At 35.4% G+C, this 22,788-nt stretch overlaps 1 protein-coding gene across 2 annotated transcripts in view; it reads right to left on the bottom strand.

The window, feature by feature from the left end:
• Positions 1-22,788, bottom strand: part of LOC149783707 (DNA mismatch repair protein Msh6-like) — a 73,072-nt gene that overhangs the window by 36,195 nt on the left and 14,089 nt on the right. For both annotated transcript variants that reach the window (XM_089931947.1, XM_089931948.1), the window contains exons 7-19: positions 21,653-21,817; positions 20,928-21,004; positions 19,203-19,290; positions 15,706-15,765; positions 15,116-15,190; positions 14,015-14,150; positions 11,965-12,173; positions 10,762-10,833; positions 9,135-9,345; positions 8,092-8,161; positions 2,742-2,871; positions 1,166-1,274; positions 523-685 (exon numbers count right to left, since the gene is read on the bottom strand). In XM_089931947.1, coding sequence (XP_089788073.1) covers positions 523-685; positions 1,166-1,274; positions 2,742-2,871; positions 8,092-8,161; positions 9,135-9,345; positions 10,762-10,833; positions 11,965-12,173; positions 14,015-14,150; positions 15,116-15,190; positions 15,706-15,765; positions 19,203-19,290; positions 20,928-21,004; positions 21,653-21,817 — 1,565 coding nt within the window. The remainder of the gene's footprint in view (positions 1-522; positions 686-1,165; positions 1,275-2,741; positions 2,872-8,091; positions 8,162-9,134; positions 9,346-10,761; positions 10,834-11,964; positions 12,174-14,014; positions 14,151-15,115; positions 15,191-15,705; positions 15,766-19,202; positions 19,291-20,927; positions 21,005-21,652; positions 21,818-22,788) is intronic.

Raw genomic sequence — 22,788 nt, 5'->3', positions numbered from 1 at the left:
AAATTACATGTATACAAAAACTGAACACATTGTATGTTACACAGACATTAGGATGTGTGCAGAGATGTTAAAATTCTGTTTATAGCCAAACATTTGACTAAATTCACATTTATTCACGAGGTACTAAATATGCTTAAACACCTGGAATGCAATTTACAGTGCTTAATTTATGGAAATTTAGAATGTGAATAATAAATCAGGAACTGATCTGTCACATGATTTATTAGGGTAAATAAAAGCCATCCAAGTTTTTACATATTACACAAGTATTAACACTCATAACATCATAAATACTGTCACGATATTGTTTAAGTTGTTAGTGTGCCATCCAAATGTTTAAAATCAATTCTCTTTTGTTGTTTTATGGAAAACTTTGTACATTTTGTCATGCGTAATATAACTTACATTTGGTGGTTTAATTTATGAAGGTTTGCAAAAAATAGTCATTATTAAAAAAAATCAAAAATCTTATTACACGATCTCTATATTTCTTTACCGTATGAGACAGAATTTCATACTTACCTACTAAGAAACCTTTCCAAGTCTGGCAATTTCTTCAATAATTCTGTTACCTCAGCAACCAAATCCTGACATCCTATCAGGTCATCTACTGCATCAAGTCGGTCATTAATGGCCGATGGGTTACAGAGAGGTGCACAAAGCCATTGCCTAAAAAGACGCTTTCCTGAAGAAAAAATATCAGACATAATTTACATTGTTTCTAGTCTACCAGCATAAAATCTCCCCAAAACATTTTTACCTGGTAATTTTGGTAAATTTACCAAATTTTTAAGGTTTCAGGAAACTTATAGCTGTATTTTGTCTTTCAATCTCAGTTTAGCAGAAAAAGGGTGTAGACTTTTTTTAAAAGTTCTGATTGGGAACTTTTTTTTACTCATAATCTGATGAAACGATACCTTTTAGATGTAGAAAAGGGGCTGAAGTTTGAACCCAAAAGAGGCCCAGAAAATGAAAATGAATACTGGGTCTAATGGTTCCAATGAAAACTAAGTTTCAACCATGAAAAGTTCAATAATTTAAATTATATTACCTTCAAAACATAAGTAAAATGTTCTCACAACTGCTCTTGTTACAACTGTTGTCTCTTGTAGAAAAGTGTTCCCTGTGCCTACAATTCGTCAATACTGAATAATAAAATACAAACCAAAAGCTGTGCTGCAGTTGTCAAGCCTTTCTAGTAGAGTCCCTTCAAGGGTTCCAGTAGAGCTGTTTTCTATCACATCCAAATTTTTCAGTGTCACACCATCTAGTACCTGACAGTGCAAAAATATGATTGTTGGTGTTGTTGTTAGAGGGTTTAATGCCATTTTTCAGAACCAGATAGGCCATACATGGCAGCTCATACAGATGGAGGAGGAAGAACCCAGGAAAACCACAGAAATAACTACCGACCCACGAAAAGCAACCAGCAAGCTTTCTCACATACCCACAATTGCCGAACCCAAGACTCGAACCCATGCAGACAGAGGTGAGATGGCAGTGATCTGTAATTGTGAGCACTTTAGACCACTCAGACTCTCGGGGCCACCAAAACAAGAATTTACAAGATGATATGTGTCTGATATAAACATATGCATGTATTGAACTGCAAATTACACTGATCCTAACATTGCCCATGAGTCAAAGCAGGTAGGATAGAAGTGCATGAATATGAAAGAACAGTGCCTTTTGATTTAAACAGTCCAAGTATTATGGCAATCCCCTAAAAGGTTTGGAACTTTCATCCAAACCGAAACAAAATCTCAACCAAGAATTTCCAATGACCTTGACCTTTCCTGAGTATCAGAGAAACAGATGGGACAATGGATACGAATGGGAAAAACTCCATAATTCTAAATTCTAAGAATAATAATACTCCTGGGTTTGGAACTATTGACCATAAACGAAAAACTCTATTAAAAAAATTCAGATATTTCAAATTTCCTTGACCTTGGTACAGTGTCAGAGCAAGGGTTGCAGTAATGGATATGAAAAGGCAAAAGTCCTTAATTCATCAACAATCCCAGGGTTTGAAAGTAATGACCATATAAACTTTTAACAAAAACTTAACCAAGAATTTCAAATGACCTAGAAGTGGATGCAGTTGGGCAATAACATTTTTTAAATAAATCAAGGTCCACAAAGATTTGTTAACACGTAAAACATTAAATAATAACCATAGTATGTACCAAATTTCACAGCAATCCACATAAAACTGCAAGACAACTTCCATCACCAAAATTTGGTCTTGCACTGCATTTAGTTGCAGGGCAAACACAAAGGGCAATAACTCTTTAAAAAAGATCACAGGAAGAAAGTGATTTTTATCAATATCTGTTATCAAGCGATTACAGTAATATTTATCAATTTTCATCCTATTCCATCAGGAGGACTGTTTGCACTTAAACATTTGGGATAATTGGAAATATAAAGAATTCTTAAATAACTGCATAATAATAGCACATTTCACATAGTACGTACATAATCTAAGCTGTATAAATGACTGCAACAGTAAAAGATACAGTAGATGATTCACTTCATACAACTCAAGAAAAACTAAAATAACTACAAGATGAATCAACAACAAACACTCACTCAAAGATTAAAACCTATGCAAATAAGCATATTATTGTTTTGCTTCTCTCAACAAAATATCCAAACTGTATAAAACTTTGCTAGTAATTTTTTTTTCTTTAGGTGTTTCTGAATTCTGGTAATTGCCTACTTCATGTGTATTTTACCATATGTTTCTTGCCAAGATCAAATGTGGTCTTCTTTGGGGAATTGGCAGGTGCAGAATCCAGTGGCACATATTGCTCAAAGTTCTTCATGGATAACAATTCCTTGTCCATGAGAGAATACTGTAAATACCTGTGAAAGGGAAACCATTAAGATCATGAATTATTTGTTGTATAACAATACCTGTGTGAAGGAAACCATGAATATCATGAATTATTAGTTGCAAAACAGTACCTGTGTGAAGAGAAACCATGAAGATTATGAATAATTTGTTGTATACCTGTGTGAAGGGAAAACATGAAGACTGAATTATGGTTGCATAACAATACCCGTGTGAGGGAAACCATAAAAAATCATGAATTACTAGTTGCATATCAATACCTGTGTGAAGGGAAACCATTAAGATCATGAATAATATGAATTATTGGTTGTATAACAGACCTGCCAACCCTGAGGAGTCCGTCTCGGTAAAGCAGTTGATTTTTCCCCGTAAAATTGGCCAGTTTTCAGTAAGGGTGTAACAAAATATCAATAACTGCAATTGTAAAGCTGGAAAACATAATTAAAAGTTTGATGCATCAACAGTAAACATTATGTTCAACTGAAATGTTTGTAATGTATGCGTAGACTTTATTTACCACTGATACAGTTGCACTAACTCTAGTTCCAAACCCTATGCAGCTCAATGACTTGTTGCTATCTCTCAACTTGACAATTCTTGGAAATTCGTTTCCATTTCACATGACGACAGCAATCATATCTCCCGTCACAAGACATACTCAAATTGATATGTGATGTCCAATAAACATAACTGTGTCCTTTCCAGGTTTTATTCACAAGAATCTGAATACTCCTTTTATTCTTCTGCGTTGATTATTAACACTTTTCTAGAAGCTTATTTTCCCTTTCGCTTTAAACATGCATCGCTTTCTGGACGCCATTTAAAAAAATTCTATAATCAACAGTTTGATCATGCAGATGCTTCACATGAACAAATAGGTACAGTTTAAAGTGTCTGGGGTGCTGCTGTAAAGTTAATCTGGTTCCCTGACTAATTTTACTAATTCTAAGATGAAACCCGGATCCAAATAAAACACAGATGAACCAATCATCCGGATTTTTTGGCAACAATCATTTTCCTGTAGTTTTTGCTAGCATGCCTTAAGTCTGTATTTTAAGGGTAATTTTCGTAAGACTTAGGGCAAAATCATAAGAGTTGGCAGGTCTGGTATAACAGTACCTGTGTGAAGGGAAACCATCAAGATCATGACTTTTACAGAAATAAACACAACTGGGTCTGATCACATGGTTTTGTTCTGACCAATGGAAATCTTCCCTACATTTATCAACTGATGCAGCTGCAGTTATTCTATTATAACACATTACTCTAGGCCTGCAGACAAAACCATCATCATATCATGACATATTACTCTAGGCCTGCAAACAATCATCTTATCATGACATATTGGTCTAGGCCTGCAGACAAAACAATCATCCTATCTCGACATATTGGTCTAGGCCTGCAGACAAAACCATCTTCACATGAATTTTTTTAAATGGCGTCCAGAAAGCGATGCATGTTTAAAGCGAAAGGGAAAATAAGCTTCTAGAAAAGTGTTAATAATCAACACAGAAGAATAAAAGGAGTATTCAGATGATATCATGACTATATTACTCTAGACCTGCAGACAAAACCATCATACTAGCATGACATATTGGTCTAGGCCTGCAGACAAATCCAACATCCTATCATGACACATTAATCTAGGCCTGCAGACAAATCCATGATCTCTGGATGACACATTAGTCTAGGCTTCAAGACAAATCCATCATCCTATCATGACACAGAAATATCATTAGCCTAAGCCTGTTGACAAATCCAGTTCTATCATCACATGTTATTCTAGGCCAGCTGATAAATCCAATGTCCTGTCGTCACACATTAGTCCAGGCCTACCAGGGGTGCACAAATCTTTATTAAAATTAAGTTGTCCACCAACAATTACAAAATTTACTTGTCTGTATAAAAGACCCACTTGTCCGTATTTGCATAGTTGATGATGTTGTTGTTGTTGTTGTTGTGGAGTTTAACGCCATTTTTCAGCACACGATAGGCTATACATGGCAGCCAGTATTAATGGTGGAGGAAGAACCCGGGGCAAACCCCAGAAAGAACCACCGACCCACGAGAAGCTAGTGGCAAGCTTTCTCACATACCCACACTAGCCGAATTCGAGACTCATACCCATGCAGACGGAGGTGAAATTGCAGTGATCCGTAACGTAGAGCGCTTTAGACCACTCAGGGCCCCTTGCATAGTTGAAATGAACAGCGAAAGACAGACTCTTAAAATGTTTACTTTTATTAAGTGCACCATTACTTGCTTGCAGTATGGATCTGTGGCATGTAAAATATACTCTCAATTTCATATGTTCTTGTTTTTGTACTTTTGTGGTCAGAGTCTAAAAATCTAACAAGATTGCATTCTTGGTCTATAACTGCTAAATCAGTACAAGCATCTGAAAGGACTGATATGAATTTAGCCCTAGATACATTATCCTTGACATTTTTCAGTAGGACATCAGATATGCTGTTGATGAAATATATGCATGCAGTTCTGTTGATGTGATTAGTTCCAAGTTCAACACCAGTTTGGATTTGAACTGCACAAAGAAATTCATAGAGTGAAAAGGATTTTCTCTGCTTTGCTATGGCATATGCTGTGTTAAACAGCTTCTTCTGATGCTCGGTTTGATTTGCATTGTATAAAATGATCACTCTGTCTAAATCACCCACTTCTTTTTTCTCAGGCTTGGCCTTTTCATTACCAAATTTTAACTGACATGTATTGTGCTTTGCACTTTTGATGGGTTAACAGTATGTCTTTCTTTGTGATAACCTGTCCTGCAAACAATTTACAGGTTTTATCTGAGGGGTAAGTTTTAGGTATTACATGAAGCACTGTAGCTGGTCGGTGCCGTAGCAGACAAAAGCTGGTCCAAACAGAACATTGCCGTTGACATTTTAATGTCATATGTTCAGAATTCCAATTTCACATGTTGTATCAAAAATGCCTGTCTTTAAAGTTCAATTTTCTAGGTTGGGATTTTAGATTGTATCTGTTGAATTAAACAGTAGTGGTTGAAAGTTATATATTCTATGTCAAGGTTTAATATTGTGTCATTTGAATTGCAATGAAGTGGTTGAAATTTAAATGTCCTGCATCAAGAATTCCTAATTTACGTATTGGTTCAAAGAGTTTATGTTGAAAGTTCCACTGTATATGTTGAGTATTTAGATTTCATCTGTTGAATTACACAGCATTGGTTGAAAATTTGATGTCCAATGTCGAGTTTTAGATTGTATCTTCTGAATAACACGGCGGTTATTGAAATTTGAATGTCATATGTCGAGTTTCAATTTAACATGTATGAATCACATTGATTGTGCTGAAAGTTCCATTTTGTATTTTGAGTTTTTAGATAGTATCTGTTGAATTACACAGTGGTGGTTGGACATTTTACTGTGCTTGTCAGAATTTTTATTTTTATATGGTGAAATGATGTGTTGGTGTTAAAAATAACATTACACAATGTCCACATTAACAATTCAAAATAATATCGAGTATTAAGATACATCATTTGTGTATTCAATTATGAAGCACCATTACATTTCATGCATTTACAGTTTGAAAGTTAACACACATAGGTAAAGAATTATGATGACTGTCTTCGCTAGAGGTTGCTTTCATGAATGGATAGCGTTACTTTTTTTTAAAAAGGCTGCTTCTTGTTGCTGTGAAATTCAACAGATGAAATCAAGATAAAAGCCAAATAAAATGTAACTTTCATCACAGTTAAATACAACATTTGAATTAGGGATTCTCAACATATGATATTGAAATTTAAACTACTGCTGTGAAATTCAAAATATACAATGTAAAACCTCAACACAGGAAACAAAACTTTAAACCACCACTGCTATATCTAAAATCTCGATCTAGAAAATGGAACTTTATGGTCATGCAATTTGATCCAACACATGATATTGGATTTCTCGACATACATCAAAATTTAAATTGCAACTCTCACTGGACCAGCTTTTGTCTGCTATGGTGCCTCATAGTATTATACATTGTATATTATAAGCTGCTATTGTTCGATCTTCACTGGACTCAAGCCATGGAAACTCCTGCAGAGCTCTTGCTGTATCATTTTCCCTGTCATAGTCAAGTTTAGTTTAACCTGTTTTGCTGACTTTCATTCCACTTTTCACCTTTTAGCCCTTGCTTCAAAAAAACAATCCATCTTGATGCATTCATCGTAGTCATGTATATTGATTTCAACAAGTCCATTTATTGGTTCAGAACAACAGATTCCTCAGGGAAGCCCCATCCTCCTGTCAGTGAAATGCATTTCAAAAGATATCGCCTAAAACAGTACTGTTTGCTTAGATTGGTTTTATCCATAGAAGCCGTGGCTGGCTTCAGTCCTGATCAAAATATATCACTATACCCTATGTAAATACACAATTCACTTGTATGGTACTCACTGGTTAGTATGTTGTTGTAGTTGTTGAAGGTTTAATGCCATTTATCAGCACAAGATAGGCTATACATGGCAGCCAGTATAAATGGTGGAGGAAGAACCCAGGAAAACCCTGGAAAGTACCACCAACCCATGAGTGGTACTAGCAAGCTTTCTCACATATTCACATTAGTCAATCCAAAGACTCAAACCCAAGCAGACAGAGGTGAGACAGCAGTGATCTGCAATGGCGAGCACTTTAGACCACTCGGGGGCCCCTGGTAAGTATGAATGGTGCTTGTGTTTACATCTCTCACACAAAACAGGAACTACTGCCCTGTCAAGTTATAGGCCACGATTTACTTATCCTCAGACAAGTAACCTTGCAAAAGTTTCTTATTTGTAAGAACAAAATTTTCAACCTGGGCAGTATGAACAAATGATTTCTGCACTCCTGGAGGCAAATTCCTCATCCTGTCATCTATTAATATTCTATGCCTCCATACTAGCTGTTTCTGGATTGGATTCCTTTGCATAGCAATGAAAGGTTTAGATTGATGGTGACAAAACTTGTAACATATACAATACATAGGATCAGTAATATTCTTTACTGCAATACAGATGAAACTGTTAAAGGTACTACAACAAAATTCCACCATTTCCTTAATTACTTTTTTACCAGTGTTGATTAAATTTAATTTTCCTTGAATTAGTTTTTCACAAACACACATACAGAGGGTACCCTGTGAATTCAGGTAGCGAGTATACAATCAACCACAGTATCATCTCTGCTTGCAAAATATTTATACAAAAAACTGAAACTTACCAAGTAATGGCCCCCAGAGCACTTATAGCTAGGCTGTATTCTTCTGCAGCTGTCAATCCTAATGAATCAGCTGAAAAATAAGAACATTTATTAAAAAACTTAAGCAGCGGACATTATTTTAATAAGCAGATATCTGTGGGAATGAATCACCACATATCTTCTAAAATTTATTTGTATATCTATCTCTGTATAGGTAAGTAAATATGTAACACATCTGCCTCATGATGGCCGTCAGGAAAAATGCATAAAAATGGACGTTACACAGGATCATTTAGTTTTCTATTAGAGTTTAATTTGTGTCATTCAGAAGAGTGAGCAAAATTTAAATAAACCTATATCATTATGTTATTGTGGGTTTAACACCATTTTTCATCAACTAATGACCAAGGTGGCCATTATAACAGGAAGAATCCAGGAAAACCACGGTAAGTATCATAGACCCATATGAAGCTACTAGCCAGCTTTCTCACATAACCACAAAGGCCTAGCCTGAGACTTGAAATCAGGCAGAGGTGAAATGGCAGTGATCAGTAAAGGTGAGCACTTCAAACCCCTCCACTATAATTATGGTCATTAACAAACAGCAACAAACCAAGAAAAAGGGGTGTAGTCCAGATACCAGATAAATCCAGTAAAAAAAAACTTGCAATTTTACCACATACTTCTATTTTTAGCCACTTCTTCATCAAAGACACAAAGCAAACATTAATTTTTACTATCCAATACACTACAGTATCCTTTAACCCATAACCATTTTCATTTCATCCCCGTATCAACACTACCACACTAGAAATGACTGGGAAGAACTCACAAGTCCCAAGTTTGACAGTGGAAACGTATAAATGTATAGTCAAATTTCACAGAATATCAATTTCAGCATTTTAAATGTTTACTTTTTGATAGATCCGGCATCCAAGACAAGCTGATTTTGCTCGTCTTAGCAAAGAAGTGTAGTAATTCTGCAAAAATATTACATCCTATGGAAACCAATTTTTTTTATTTGTATGTACACAATAACTGACTTTCTGTGACAAGTGTTATACCCTCTGATATCATCTTCTTTAAAACATCTGGCCAATTAAAATCACTGGACTCATCATCCTTAAAGTAGTCTTCCTCTGCCAGAACCTTTAGGGTCTTTCCGCTATCCCAGAATTCCTTGCCTGGGACAAGGGGTTCCTTTAAGCAAGATGTCAGGTTGTTTGACAGCATTTGAGAAGTTTTCTGTGACATCTTCCCCTTCTCATGAAGAACCTGTCAACAAATATGTAAACTGTCATTTTTCATTGTATCATCCAGAACTAGGTATTTAAATGGAAAAGAAAACATCCAGACTTAAGTGTGTCAACGGAAAAGAACATAACATCCAGACTTAAGTGTGTCAGTGGAAAAGAACATAACATCCAGACTTAAGTGTGTCAATGGAAAAGAACAAAACATCCAGACTTAAGTGTGTCAATGGAAAAGAACAAAACATCCAGACTTAAGTGTGTCAACGGAAAAGAACATAACATCCAGACTTAAGTGTGTCAACAGAAAAGAACATCCAGACTTAAGTGTGTCAGTGGAAAAGAACAAAACATCCAGACTTAAGTGTGTCAATGGAAAAGAACATAAAATCCAGACCTAGGTGTGTCAATGGAAAAGAACATAAAATCCAGACCTAGGTGTGTCAACGGAAAAGAACAAAACATCCAGACCTAAGTGTGTCAATGGAAAAGAACATAACATATAGACTGAAGTGTGTCAATGGAAAAGAACATATCATCCATGCTTAACTGTGTCAATGGAAAAGAACATAACATCCAAGCTTAAGCATGTCAATGGAAAAGAACATAACATCCAAACTTAAGTGTGTCAATGGAAAAGAACATGACATCCAAGCTTAACTGTGTCAATGGAAAAGAACATAACATCCAAGCTTAACTGTGTCAATGGAAAAGAACATATCATCCGTGCTTAACTGTGTCAATGGAAAAGAACATAACATCCAGACCGAAGTGTGTCAGTGAAAAAGAACATATCATCCATGCTTAACTGTGTCAATGGAAAAGAACATAACATCCAAGCTTAAGTGTGTCAATGGAAAAGAACATAGCATCCAAGCTTAAGTGTGTCAAATGATCATCACCCAAGACAGCTCTTTTAACAGTTAAACCATTACAGCACAATTTACCACAATCGACTCGACTATAACCTCTGGAATTGCTACATAAATCAGTTCATCGACCAAAGATAAAGACCTAAAGTTTTGAACATCATTTGCAATATTTATTTTCTGCAAAAGAAAACAATGTCAAATCTGAATTGTTTACAAAGTAATGCCTATTTATATGTCCAAATTCAAACCTGTTCACTGCATTTTGAAGTGAAAATCCCTTCATTTTTAAAACAAAGATATTTCAAGTTGATGGTTTATGGTAATCAAATCTGCTTTGCTTTGCTTTCATCCACATATTCAAGTTTGACAAAATAGGCACATAATTCTTAATAAAAACCATTACTGTAACAATCATAACATTTTTAAAAGTACACATAACCATTAATAATGTTATATAATGAAGAATAAACTCTTTTGAAAGCAGCTTTTTTTATATTGTTATGGGAAAACCATGTTAACAAACAAGATTATCTTGTCAAGAGCTTGGACAGATGCATAACAAACATTACCTGCACAGGTGTGTAGTGTGCAATAAGGGTCCGCAATCTGGAACAATGGCGATCATCAGAGAACTGTCCAATCTGAAATAATTTTTAGAAATGATGTCATTTCACCTTAATTGTAGTTCAAATTGCAAATATTTCATTTTCTTTGAAATTAACTTTTGCTACCCCGATCTTTATTGTACTGTCAAAGCTCGCTTATAAGCCTATTCCAACTGCAAACTGGACAGACCCAGAGCCATCATCACATAATGCACCATCAGATCTGTCTCTGTGCAATTTGTGATAAGGAATCAGAAGAACAAAAAAACATGGACCTTGTTCTGCCAGCACATTATGCAATGGTAGATCTGGATCTATCTTGTTTGCAGCTAGACTCAACTAACAAGCTAATATATACGGTACCTCACTACCCACGAGCTTTGATCACATATGCTTTAAGACATTTCATCAGAGAATTCGAGCATTTTTCAAGGACATGAAAAAATTAATTTTCATGCAAATATATATTGCAAGACAAAAGCTCTTAAATTCTTTTTGTTGAATTTGACACAGAGTGGATACACTGTAGCTTAAGGCGGCCTGGGGGCATGTGGAATAGTGATGTTGTCATCTACATCAGTTCTTAGAGTTTCTGATTTTCTAGATCTTTTCATGTGTACGCAAAACTCTTATAAACTCATTTGCAGTGTTCATATTTCAGTTTCCATTTTGTTTCCACGAATACAACACATTGCTCTTTGTTTATCCCTTGTCTCCCTTACCTATATATTGTGTTTATGGGAATTACGTTTTCAAAATGGGGACAATTAATTTTCATTCACAATTTTAAGCAAGGATAATTCATTTCCATTCCACAATTTTAAATTGGGAAAATAAATTTCCATTTCACAATTTTCCTTCATAATCTTAATTTGGGATAATTAATTTTCAAGGACAACATTAAACTGGAATAATTAATTTTCTTTAGATATTTAAGATGGAATAATTAATTTTCCATGACAACTTTAAGATGGCATCAAATATTTTCATTCACAACTTATCAAGAACTTTATGTTGGGATAATTGATTTTCCACCCCTGCCATTGCCAACACAATATGATTTATATAACATTTCAGAACCTTGTGACAATTATTATATATATGCCTCACTATGTTCATGCATGAAAATAATCACTCATGGAATATCCAACTATGATGTATACTTACATAAAATTTGCCTATTGATGTATCTACAAAACAAACACCATACGATGGGCATCCCTCAGATGTATCCAATTTCTCTAAAACAGCCAGTAGGTATGTGCTCTGTGAGTCACCACACTCTCCATCCATTACATTAAATGTTTTTGTCCCACAGGAAGTGATACGACAAATTTCTCTCTTCACAACTTTGTCAAACTTTGTGGGATTTGCCACTGAAATGAATATTTCATATTTGTTTTCAATACATAACAATTACAGGTATGTTTATTATTGCTAAGATGTGTATGGCACTACAAACTAGTTTTACATTGAATATTGCACTCTAAACCTACCCAGTGTTTGCTAGTTCTATACAAGGACACTGGAAGGACTGACTTCAAACACTGACAAAGAAACAGATTTTTGTAGTAAAATATGTTCAACAATACCTACTGGATCATAATATCTTGGGTGTATGACCACTAACTTGCAGATCTGGCCCTCTCAAGCTAATATTTACTTTTAAAAACTAAACATTGTCAACCCACATAAAATGACAGACAGAGTGATTCCCCCCCCCCTTTTGATACTGGGATTGTCATCAAATCCCATCTATTCTTCAGTTACTTCTGAGGCAGAATGTATATGCTATCACTAGGATGTGACCAACACAAGATTAGGAAGGTATATCTGTATTAATAACTGGGTAACTATTAATGAAGAAACACATTTCACTCCAAACTTTGGCTTCTTCTCCATATACACTACCCAATCGTAACATGTTAAGAAAAAAGTTGAGAGGTGGTGGGAGTTAAGTCCCCTTACCCCGAAGAAGAGAGTATTGCTCAGAAATAACTATGCTGGAGTAGTGAATTTTTATGCCTCAACGCACATACATTTTCCCCTAATAATCGAGAAAAAAATCATTGTCACTAAGAAGCTACATAATAACCTAGAAAAGTTAAAAGATCCTGGAGGCAAAAGCTAGAGAATATTGACTCTTACCTCCATGCCATGGCTTCTATATCTGTTTAGGGAATAGTGTGCTCAAATGCAATGCTTTTGGTGATCACCCTATAATCTCACGAGTCAAAATACATCATAACTGCATTTGATCTTGTAATAATTCTCCGTATGCAGAACAAATAACCCATCTAATCAAGGATGATAGAGCCTGAATGAGATGCTAACCATAGCCTTTTTCAAAGGTAAAAATAGATACCTCCCTCTTCACACTGGTTCAATTCATTGTAGCTAGGATAAGCTGGAAGTGGGTCTTATATGAGACAAATCGGTGATGCAACTAGAGAGGAAATCAAATGATGCATTGTTCAACAATATCAGAACCAATGAAAGATTCCATTTTGGCACACGACTAAAGACTTTAGTCATGATAGATCAAAAGTCTCACAAAGGTCAGAAATGACCATGTGTGTCATGACCCAGACATAGATTCCTGGTGTCAAGATCATTTAAGCTGATGAAGCAAAGTCATAATTTTCCTCTGACTTTCCACTAAAAGATTTTATATGTTGTTTATCCATGAATTTTCCAACTTGAGGAAGTGATCAGGATAGGACAACACACCGTTCCTTCACTTTTTGGAAGATCTTTCACATCAAAGATGTTGAAAAATAAGTGCAAGCATCCCAAACCATTCTGATCTATGAAAAGAGTATTGGCTGGACTGAAGAGTGGAGTTTTGCATTACACATTGTCACCACAAACAGTCCCACCAGTGGTCAATCCCCGTGGGTAGAAATTCAAATGAATACTGAGGGATGAAGTTACCATTTGATCTGCTATATTTGGGATGATACATTTAGCTTTCCTGGAATATAACAGACTTGAACATGGCTTTGTTGCTGAAGACACCACCATACACAAAGTTTGGTCATGGTACACTAAGAACTAGAGCTAATGTTACTATGCTGAAACCAAAACCAGGTTAATAGATCGACATCATAGCGGACATACAATACAAAATTTAAGGGAAAAACAAAATTAATCCCACTTTTTTATATAATTAAATCCATCTTTGTCCAAGACATGTTTCCTTTGCACAATTACGTACACTTTTTGCATCTTTCTGCCATCATATCAGGTGTTTCAGTTTGCTCGATTCTTGCAACTTTGTAACCCTTCTGAATCAGTGTGTCTGCATAGCGATTGTAGGCAATCTCTGGAAACCCTGAATGTGCATGTTCTCCCTGAATGAAATAGCAAAAAATACTGTTTGTTAATAACCAATTGTTTATCAGTCAGTCAGCCAGTTGGTAGGTAGGTATAAATGTAGGTATCTGTAATGCATGTATGTATGTACGTGTTTACTGACTGCACAAACATTAATTAATTAATATTGCTGATTAGCAGTTAAGTTCTAAAATTGTTAAGGTAAAGATTGCTCCTCCTCCAAGATAAATGACAGCAGGAAAAGATTTTAAAACTCTCTAAAGGTAAATAAACGAAGAAAAAAATATACAAGATCTTATTTTATGTATAAGCTGCATTCCTTTTTGAATTTCCAAGATATTCTCTGATGACAAATCAGCTAAAAACATACAAATTGAGTTCACGTACAAAACTTGTCTTACATGTTATAAGCCAATAGGCTCTACAATAATGTGTTCTACTGTAAAATGGTAATACGTGCACTTCTGTTAAAGTTTAAGGAGTTTTGCAGGCATCAGACGTGTCCTACAGGTCAACAGAATAATACCATGACACATTTTTTTGTACTACATCTCTGATTTGTACTGTAACTCTGTGATTTTAACCATATGAGGGGGTCTCACTCTCCAATGATGGGCTTGGTGTTCTGAACATTTTGGTGCAGTATTCCTTCCATGTATTTCGCCAAGATGAAAGAACACAAAGACATACAATATTCCAAGTCCCCATACAGAATCTTCAATTCAGAAAGATAGGACTGCATAGCAGGTTTATCTGCCCATTCATTAACCATAACTGCAAAGAGTTTTCAAAACAAAAATGAATCTCAAGAAGACAAGATGTTACCAGAATTGTTAGCAGCAATTGTCATATCACACACGGATATGCATGAATACCAAATTTCTTATGTTATAAACTAATAACTTCAAATTCTGGCATCACATGATGTGACTTTAATCCAAATACTGGTCACAAGGCTTGGTAAATAAATATATCTGCCTACCTTCATGTAAATGAGTCCTAATTCCTGCACTGCTACAACTGCATCCATGTTGAACAGTTCATAGAACTTGCCCATCTGCAACAGAACCATAACATTTAAATACATAAATAAGGAACACAACTGGAAAAATTCTAAGCCAAGAGAAGTAGCAATATCTACTATGCGTCTTCAGCTCTTAAGAATTTCGATGAAATTTGGCATCTTTACAGCTTAATGTTGATGCCCACAAGTCAAGTCCAACTGCAAGCAACAGAGACCGTAATCTGCTGTCACATAATGTGCTGGTAGACCAGGGTCTATGTTGTGTGATCCACTGATTACTCCTAAAAACCTGCAAAGATCTGATCTGTTGCACATCCAAGAGCCAAATTTGGGTCTTTGCAGCCTGTACTTGGGCTTAACTTGTGAGTAAATACATTTGGAATTTTCGATCACCATTGCGCTAAACCCTAACAGAAGAAATTATAAAGTTAAAATCCTGCTTATTTTGATTGATGTTTTACTTTATTTTGAAACAAACAAATTACTTATGAACTTAACTTGCAAACAATGAAGGAATAATTATTGGTTGAAATTATGAAAGTATTTACCTTGAAAAAGAGAATTGTATCAAAATGTTGAGATTTCATCTCCCACCACTGTCTCATTGCCTGAAATGATGAAACATTATTATTGTGTTACGTATTATCCGAGTTCACTTTATAAGATTGCTGATTTGACACATTCAAGCAGTTCTGTAAGAGGACAAGTAGTCTGCCCTTGGACATATGCCCTGTAAATAAAATTAGCATACCAACCATATCATTCAAACAGAAAAGGCCTGCAACATTTACTGAAATTATTTTAATGCAAGTCACCTACAGATGACTACCCTCTCTTGTAGCCAGCTTATATAAAGACTACTGACAGATACTTGTACTACTACCATATGGTCCAGTATTGTAAATTTATAAACTATTTATTGCACACTATGTTTCTATGGTAACACAAATATATTTAATGTAGAAAATTCCAAGTATGTAAAGGCATATGTGAACAACATGCTCGAGTCGTGTGCCAAGTTTGGTTGAAATATCTTGAATATTTGTATTCCAGAAATTGAAAAGTTTTATTGACAAACAGATGGACACTACAATAGATATATCACCCCTCATATTATGTACAAAGAAAAGAAATATAACTGGAAAACATCTTTTATATATATGTATTAAAGAATGCATGCATGGTAACAGGTGTTACAAACTATGACTGGTAATTCAAACAAAATTCTGTTTTTAAATAAATGATTCACACACAAGCTAAGATTAGACTGAATAATCAGCAACTGAAATTTTAAATGCACAATGACAGCTTGTCTATTGCAGGTATACATTTGTAATGAAAGACTGACAGCATGTTCTTAGGCAGGCATAAAGTTGTTGTGGGGTTTAATGCCATTTTTCAGCACACGATAGGCTATGTATGGCGGCCAGTATTAATGGTGGAGGAAGAACCTGGGAAAACCCCGGGAAGAACCACCAAAACACGAGAAGCTACTGGCAAGCTTTCTCACATACCCACACTGGCCGAATCCTAGACTTGAACCCACGCAGACAGAGGTGAGATGGCAGTGATCCGTAACGGAGAGCGCTTTAGACAACTCAGCCACTCGGGGCCCCCATGCATAAAGTAACAATAACTGACTGACAGAATGTTCTTAGGTAGATATCTAGTTGTAATGATTGACTAACAGCATGCTCTCAGGTTGGTATACAGTTGTAATGATTGACTAACATCATGTTCTTAGGCTGGTACTAGTTGTAATGATTGACTGACAGCATGTTCATAGGCAGGGTTCATGTAGCAATGACTGACTGACAGTATATTCTTAGGCAGGTAGACAGCACTGGCTGGCAACATGCTCTGAGGTATTTCAAGAGTAGCAGTGACTGACAGCATCTTCTTATGTAAGCAGAGATATTTCAAGAGTAGCAGTGACTGACAGCATCTTCTTATGTAAGCAGAGAGTATCAATATCTGACTGATATGATGTTCTTAGCCAGGCAGAATGCAGCAATGACTGTCAGACATCATGTTCTAAGTCAGCCAGAATATAGCAATGACTATCAGATATCATGTTTTGAGTCAGGCAAAGAAGTAGCAATGACTGACATAATGTTCTTTGCCGGGCAAAGAAGTAGCAATGACTGTCAGACATGTTCTAGGTCAGGCAAAGAAGTGATGACTGACAGCATTCAAAAAGAAACATGGTCTGAGTTTTGTGCCAAGTCTTTCATCACCATACTAATGAGAAAGTATCACAGTTCTTCAGTGTAAAAGCTAAAACAAAACAAATTCCTCTGACACTTTGGAATAACAAGTGATGCCCTACTGAACAAAAAGGATTTGCAGGAATTCATGGTTTGACCATTTCTTCCTTTTAACTAATGAGTATGGAAATTGCCTCCAATATTCCTCAGTGATACATGATTTTGAAATTAGCTATTGTGGTGGACAAAATGGATGTTAGATTAGCAACATTTTCTCTTTATTTTGGTGTATGATTGATTGGTAGTTGTGGCAGCCATATTGGAGTGACACTGTTTTCATTCAGGACCAACTCAGCAATGAGATGAATGTGCATGTCAAGTATCATGGCAATCCTCCAGGTAATTTTGTAGCAATAATAAACTTGTGTAAATGGATGGATGGACTGTCAGATGGATTACAGATTACAGACATCACACAGCTCTTCTGGTCTGTGACCAGTGGAGCTAAAAATTATCTACTATTCTGATGCGACTAATCAATAAGTTCATAAATATTTTCTTTTCCAGCTGAGAGATTGCAGCAACATATTTCATATCTGTAGATTCAAATACTGCATGGCACCAGTTGTGTTATTTTCACACACATGCTTACAAGCAACAATTTTTTTTCTGCCAATACAAGTGCTTCATATTTTGCAAAATGGTCGATTACAACCATGAGATAGAGAATAAAGAATTAAGAACAATTAACCATCAACTTAAATTAATTAATCAAACAATTCACCTGCCGACATGGATTTTATATGTGTACAATTAGAAATACCAATATACAGCCCTGGGTTGCATACAGTAAGTTAAGCATTATATGCTGAATACACAGAAGACGATCTGGCTTGTCCGTTCTCATGACTTTTTAACATAGTGGACAAGTGCTCACATTTAATACTGCACTGAATTGTTTCTCTTTTCAATCTGTGCTTTTTATGCATTAACAAATAATTATTACTATAAATTAAAATTGTGCTAACTTAAAGTACCTAAAGACACACGAAGCAAAACACATCAAAGACACGTTACCTATATACATCTCAGGAAAATTACACGAAAGATAAATCAACTGCATATCTGAGTTCATTTAACGTCTGGCATCAATATTTGGTTGTTAATGCTGTGTTCTGCATAAGCAGTGATTTAGCATACTGAACGCCAACCAACATGACTTGAACTGCATAAGATATTTTTTTATATAAATAATTATGCAAAACAATTTTTTATCATTTGCCCAATATTTTATCAGATGCCAGCCCACAGGTACTGCCATAAGCACTGCCCATGCTGTATAGTAATGCATTCATTCAAAATAAACTGTGGCTGTTCCATGTAGATTAGAAATGATAGTACCTGATAATTGTGAGGACACTCACCCAAGTAAAGCCATATAAATGAACACACCATGAATCAGTCTTGGTCACTAAGCCACCTGATACATTCTAAAAGCCATGATAAACATCTTGGTGATTATGATTTAGTCTGATATTGTACATTTGAATTTTAGTGTTCACAAAATACCCAAATTAAAACGAAAAAAATGCAATTAGTTCTGAAGTTAGAAAAAATGTCATTCTTCTTAAATTTTAATAGAGAGTATAAGCAAGCTCTTCCATGAGTGAAGCAAAATGCTCATACACTGCTCACAGCATAAAAATTCTCCTAACTGTTAGGTTTTATTACCAAGTGCCACTCACCAACAGGTCTTATGGCAGCCTTATTAACCTAGTGTTACCTACAGCTTGCCTTATTGAACATGGCCCTATTAAATAAATTAAGTTTCTACTTACAGGAGTCTGTTGTTTCATGAAGGAATCGGGAAGGTACAGTGTCTTTGGATCATAATCTGGATGAGACATTGGATTTCCAGCTTTGTCCCTAAATTAAGAGGTTAAGACAATGTAAATTAAGTCTGCTGAAAAATTGGGTCTTACCTGAGCAGGGCTAATAAATTCTACTCATCCACCTACATTTATGAGTGGTGCCTAAAGAAAGGCAAGTCACTTTGTCAAAATGCACATTTTAAATCAATTCACTATCACGAACAGTATCGGATGAACGAAACTGATGTATGATAAGCAAGTTACCTGCCCTGTTGGAAAAGTAGCCAACCAAACATTTTCAAACCCCACCGTGAACACTAGTGTAATATATATATATATATATATATATATATATATTGCATGACTAACAATTTCACAGAAAATTTTAAAACTTCCTTTGGAAAGTGCCAATTATGACTTGTCCTGATGAAAAGGTGAGACAGTAATTGATTATTATTCTTAAAACAAGACAATGCTGAGCTCACAACCAAAGCACTACTATTAAACACGAGAACTTGATGCCATGTTTAAAGGTTGAGCATGCAAGTCACAGAACAGGTTGCCTTAGCTTCATTATTATTCATCCAAAGTAAATAGAAAATCCATCTTCAGACTCAGGAAATATAAGCCAATGAAGGAAAAAATAAACTTTAAACTTGATGCAAATTCTCCATGATAGTGACTTGGAGGGTTTGGGTCATATATGCAAGCTAGAATGTCACAGAATGTTTCACCATGACTCGTGCCAACTACGTGAATCTATCAAGGGATTTGGAAATATATGCAGATGAAAGCCTTCAACCAAACTGAAATAATCTATTGACAATTACAGTGACACCATCACTGCAACCCAAAAAGTGACGGCTATTTCTAATGTCATACTAACTAGGCTCAACAAAAACTGGGACTTCACAATGTACAAAAACAAAAATCTTTTGATTGCATTCCATATCTACAATGAAATCTACATTGGAGCAAATTATTGATGACAAAAACAATGTCAGTGAGAATATATTATATTGATCTATTTTCTGTATCACATCCACCAGCCTTCTCTCCCCACCCCTCAAAAAACTCATTAGCACTGAACTTAAACTCTACCTATAAACTCCTGTACTATCTAAAATTCCCTATAATATTAACACTTCCTAGAGACAAATATTATGACAGTCATTATGCCTGGTGTCACAAATCTACATTTAACTCTTATTAGAGTATTTCACTTTCATCTACTGTAAGTAATTAAAGCCATGTCCCTCTGTATAACAAAATCTCTGAAAAGAATTCTATTCCATCTGAAAATTCTTAAAATGACCAAAACTTTATGCCTGACCACGTCAATGTTTGCGACAATCAAATGAAGTTAGTATTTATAAAACAGTTCTTTCCATAACTGGAAAACAGCGAGACAGTTCCATTTGTGATGCAAAATACTGTTTGCAAAAAATATCTTTTTGAACTGCACTAATATACTGAGTCACACAGATCTCTAAAATTAAAAATAAAATAATATTTTTTCTGAGATTGTATTCTTCTACCAACTTAGTAGTGACAGCATTTCAAAATGCTCACTCCACCATTAATGTTATGGATCAAGAAATTACTTCCCCATAATGACTGTCCAGTAATATCGTCCATGTAAGAATGATATTTGCTGAATGAACAAGACAGAAGTGGAAACAGTAAACACACCTGATCTTTTCTGGTCTCAGAAAATCAAGCTTTGTATGGGGAAAATCTCTCTCTTCAGGAGCTGCACTTGCCATTGGCTGTAACAATAGTTTGTAAAAATAATTACACAATGCATGCAATCAATATTAGAACTATACAACTAAAACATTTGACAAGCTTTTGTAACGTTTTGACGGTTGATCTACCATTTTAAGTAATATAACTCCCTATTAAAAAAGAAATCTGAATATCATAGATATAATGAAATAAGTTTATGCAGTTATTTGCTTATTAACTTATTTATGCAAAAAAGGATTCCCTACCACACAGTATCTTATGTGCACTGCAGAGTAGGAGCTTCAGGCATAAAGTATTAAGTTCTCAATGTTTCAGATCCAATTTCGAACACTTTCACAAAAAATCTCAATGCTTATTGTGATGTTTGCATCGGATCACCTTTGTCCTATGCCATCTCACCTTAACAGTCCCTAACCCTCCATCTCTGCTTGCTAGTAAGAGAAACCTCAGTATTATAAATAGAACCCAACTAATGTATGAAAACCTAACATCTTCATTTTTTTTCATGGTGTTTGTTTTTATAATCTTGTCATTGTATACCTTTAATATGTTATCTAATACTGTCAAGCACTTAGAGCTTCTAAAGATTAGGCAATGTACTAAGTCCACATTATCATTATTACTATTATTATTACTATTATTATTATTATTAACCTAATATGACTTACTGAATCATCTGCTGTAAATGCGGCCAACTTTGATTTGGTTTTCTCCCCAACCTTGGGTGTGAAAGTACTACTTGTATTTGCTTTGCTCTCCTCTGCAGCAAATTCATTCAGGGACTTCTTTGCTGTAGAAGCTTTTGGTGCTGGTTTCTTCCTCTTTCGTGATGACTGCAAATAAGTATAGCACCTGAGTTCATTTCATATGGAACATGAGACCCATATACAGCCTACCCTCAATGTAACACTGTAGTTGAAGTCCGTAACCGCCAACCAGGTTACATACTAGTCCACAGCATCATGAGAAGAATTCTATAAAATTAATTCCAATACAGCAAGAACTATATGTACCAAACCACTGTACAGAGGGAAATTTTATGCGCCTGAGTTTTTTTGTAAATTAATATTTCAAACTGAAAAAAATGATATTGTCATAAATTTCATTTACCAAATCAAATACAAAGGTTTAATTTTGGTCCTGGGGTCCACATTGGTACCACATTTTATCCTGAACTGCACTGTAACGAGAGTAAGCTCCAACTTCACTCAATCACCTGCCTTGTTTACCACAGGACAATATGCAGTATGATATTAACATGATTTGAAATTACATCTGGATGCACTGGCCACAACAACTTCACTTTATACATTATTCAAAATATGTGGGTGCATATGTGCACACTGTCCTTTGTTTTGGAATTATGCATCTAAGAAGAGTTCCTCCAGAAGACTTACGGTCTACTGGTCAAAAAGAATTCCTAAGGAATTCAAGATACGACCATTTCTTCCTTTTGACTACAGAGTGCTGAACCATCTCTGATACTATTCACTTCACTGACAACAAGCTTTTCAAATTAGCCAATGAATGTCAGATTGGCACCATTTTCATTTAAGACCAAGAAGACAGATGACGATTTTTTGGGCTGAAAGTCCCATGTCAATATGACCATGCATTCAGGGGAGTGGTAACAAAAAAATCTTCAAGATGACCATTGGGACAACCACACAAGAAGTAAAATTGGCACCATTTTCATTTAGGACCATGATTCTAGTTCTGGAAACTCCATATTGATGGATGGCCATCCAATGTGGAGTAGAAATAATATTTCAAGATGACCACCACTGTGGCTTAACTGATGGTC

This window comes from Sinohyriopsis cumingii, chromosome 14 (genome assembly GCF_028554795.1).
Source record: "Sinohyriopsis cumingii isolate HCF-2022 chromosome 14, ASM2855479v2, whole genome shotgun sequence".
NCBI lineage: Eukaryota > Metazoa > Mollusca > Bivalvia > Unionida > Unionidae > Sinohyriopsis > Sinohyriopsis cumingii.
Note: the sequence above shows the minus strand (reverse complement) of the source record. Positions and strands in the feature narration are given on the sequence as shown.